General features: G+C 31.7%; 1 protein-coding gene across 1 annotated transcript in view; it reads left to right on the top strand.

Moving 5' to 3' along the window:
- LOC119589986 (signal peptidase complex catalytic subunit SEC11A-like) overlaps positions 1–2458 on the top strand; it is a gene marked incomplete in the record, with an annotated part of 43877 nt that extends 41419 nt beyond the window's left edge. The window contains 1 exon segment of the mRNA XM_037938677.1: positions 2341–2458. Within this exon segment, the coding sequence (XP_037794605.1) occupies positions 2341–2391 (51 nt within the window).
- Between the last annotated feature and the right edge of the window lie 646 nt (positions 2459–3104).

Genomic DNA, 3104 nt, shown 5'->3' with positions numbered 1-3104 from the left:
CTACATGTCCCCCAAATCTTCTTGCCAAAAGGGGTATTATTTTCATTGCGTGGCCCACCGGGGCCTCCGGGTTTGTTCTGCCAGCTGAAAAGTGTGGGATGATAATTCTGTTTTCCCTTTTTCCCTGTGTGGCACCCCCTTCTTATCGGGTCGGGAATTTTTTCCAAACCTTGGGGCGGGGGTTTGGTTTTGAGCAAAAAGGGGGGTTAACAGAAAAGGGTAATGCTTTCTAAACTGTTGCCATTTCCCTCCAAAAACCCGGGCTGCAGTTTCCCAAGTGCTGGGAGGAAAAAAACCAAATGACCCACCCCACCCTTTTGGTTTTATTTTTTTGGGGGCCGAAAAAAATAATGTCTGAAATCATCTTTTTAGGGGCTTTCTGTATACAGAGAACGCTGGGCCATCTGTTTTTCTAGGGATAAGGTTTTTAAAGGAAAAGGAAGCTTTTTTCATTCATCTATTATGGGGGGTTCTTAAAGGTTTTTGTTCTGGTCGGTACTACAGCTGGGTTTCCCATCTACATAGGGGAAGCGAGACTAAAATTCCCTTCCCCCTATTTCCGGTAGTGGTCAGCCTCGAGGGCGTCCATAAACACTTGGGCAAAGGGCTGCTGAAAAAAGGTTTAGCCCCCTTTTTCAAGTCCCCTTTAATTTTTCTTGTACTCAAGTCCTCGGGAAACCCAAAGGGCCAAACTTTCCCCCCAAGGGGGAGGGGTTTCGACTAACTTCTCTTTGGGCAGCGGTAGTTCATCCTCGGCCATTCCTGTCACATTCCCTTTTTTTTGCTTCGGGGCCCCCTCATCGTTTCATTTGGGGAAGATGACTTGATTTTCAAAACTGACCCCCTTTTTTTCATCTCCCCAAAGTTTTTCAGTTTGGCCAAACATATCAAAGGGGGTTTGTAGATCCAACCGCTGATGGATTTTTAAAGGGGTCGAGAGAGTGCTGGGAAGCTTCTTTGCACCGGTGTGGGGCACTCCCGGTCCCCCTTGGGATGGGTTCCCCGGGGGTTTTTTTTCTTTGTGGGGTTTTTTGTACTTTCCCCCCGGTTTTTCTTTGTGTATATAATGTGTTTTGTGTATGTAAAGTGCATATATACCATCATATAGGGATGTATGGGATCACACATATATATTTTTTCCTTTATTTATTTATTTTTTTTTGTATTTTGTATATATATAAATGTGTGTGTGTGGTGGGGGTTATAAATTGTATTGATGTGTTATATATGTCTATATATAAAATATTTATATATAAAGTATATATTTTATATATTTTTATATATTTAAAATATATATAAAATTTGGGGTTATTTTAATATATATTATATATATATTAAATATATATATGTATTATATATATATTAATATATATATGTATATATATAATTGTATATATATATTGTATATATATTATATATTGATATTATATATTTATATATATCATATATATATATATATATTGTATATATAATTGTATATATATAATGTATATATATATTATATATATATTGTATATATATTTTATATATAATTGTATAATATATATATGTATATATACAATATATGTTAAATAGTTTTATATATATATAATTTTATATATATATATTATATATAAATCATAATATGTGTTATGTATATAATATATATATATATAATATATATATATATATATATATATATATATAAAAAAAATAAAAATATATATATATATATATATATATATATATATATATATATATGTTATGAATATGTATGTGTATATATATTTACATGTATATATATACATATATACCAAATAAACAAATAAATACACATACATACATATATACATACATACATACATACATACACACGTGTGTGTGTGTGTGTAGTTTTATTTTAAGTTTTAAGTCACAAGTGAGAGAAGGGAATGTCAGACCAAAATATGAAAGTTTAAGATTAATCATTTTTTTATGTTTTTGGAATTTTTTTGACAATCATCTTTTAATAATGTTATGTTAGTTTGTTGATGAATATTTTCATATCATAAAATTACTTTTCCCCCAATGAATGACATAATGTTTTTAAATTATTAGAGTTTAATTTTACGAAGGCTTCTTTCTTTTTCTTTCTTTCTTTCTTTCTTTCTTTTTCTTTCTTTCTTTCTTTCTTTCTCTCTCTCTCTCTCTCTCTCTCTTTCTTTCTTTCTTTCTTTCCTTCCTTCCTTGCTTCCTTCCTTCTTCTTCTTCTTCTTCTTCTTCTTCTTCTTCTTCTTCTTCTTCTGAGATGTATTTACACTTGTACCCAATCTGGTATATTTGAGAGCCATTTGCTAATGCAGTTATTCTCTCTCATTCCAGTATGCTGTGCTAGCTGGCTTAGGAGTTTTTGTATTAATACATAGAGAATGAGAGGAGGAGCTGCATTACCTTTGAGATTTGATAAATCAGGAGGAGAATAAATTAGAAATAATTGGTACTTTGAACATTATTTTTTCCTTATCAGAGTTTATACATAAGAAGCATGAATCTTAGTCACAAATGAGAATAAAGTAGAAATTAAAAAGAAAGGCTCAGCATTGAAGAATATCAGGGAAAACAAATGCTCTATATGTTCCTGCCAGAATATATACATCAAAGGAGGTATCAAAAGTAAAGTTAGATTCAAATATCCCAAGCTGTTTTCAGAATTGGAGCAGTAAGAAAAAAAGCTTTTCCCCACCCTCCCTGTTTTTGCAATTGCAATTGAAACTTATTTTTACATCAGGATCCTTGGTTATGCACAGGATGCTAATGGGTTGTGGGAATATTCCAAAGTCCTAGATTGAAGTGTCTGCATTTTGGGCCAATAAAGGTATAGTGGATTCAGAAGAAAATAATAATAAACAATAAACAAACAAATATTTAGGATGAAAGTAAAATAATATCACATCAAACAGACATAATTGTAAAAAGCAATAAAAACACACAAATCGATGTAAAGTCCCATTGTGTTTTCATTGAATTTTGCATCTGATTCAGAGTAGAACATATTTCAGAAAATACCTAATGTTTAGAGAGGGTGACCATATTGGTTCATTACTAGTAGGCTTAAGGTGGGAAATATAATCTGAGTAATAAACTTT

Source organism: Penaeus monodon, chromosome 26, assembly GCF_015228065.2.
Source record: "Penaeus monodon isolate SGIC_2016 chromosome 26, NSTDA_Pmon_1, whole genome shotgun sequence".
In the NCBI taxonomy this organism is placed as follows: domain Eukaryota; kingdom Metazoa; phylum Arthropoda; class Malacostraca; order Decapoda; family Penaeidae; genus Penaeus; species Penaeus monodon.
The sequence above is the reverse complement of the archived record's forward strand: the minus strand, read 5'-3'. Positions and strand labels throughout refer to the sequence as shown.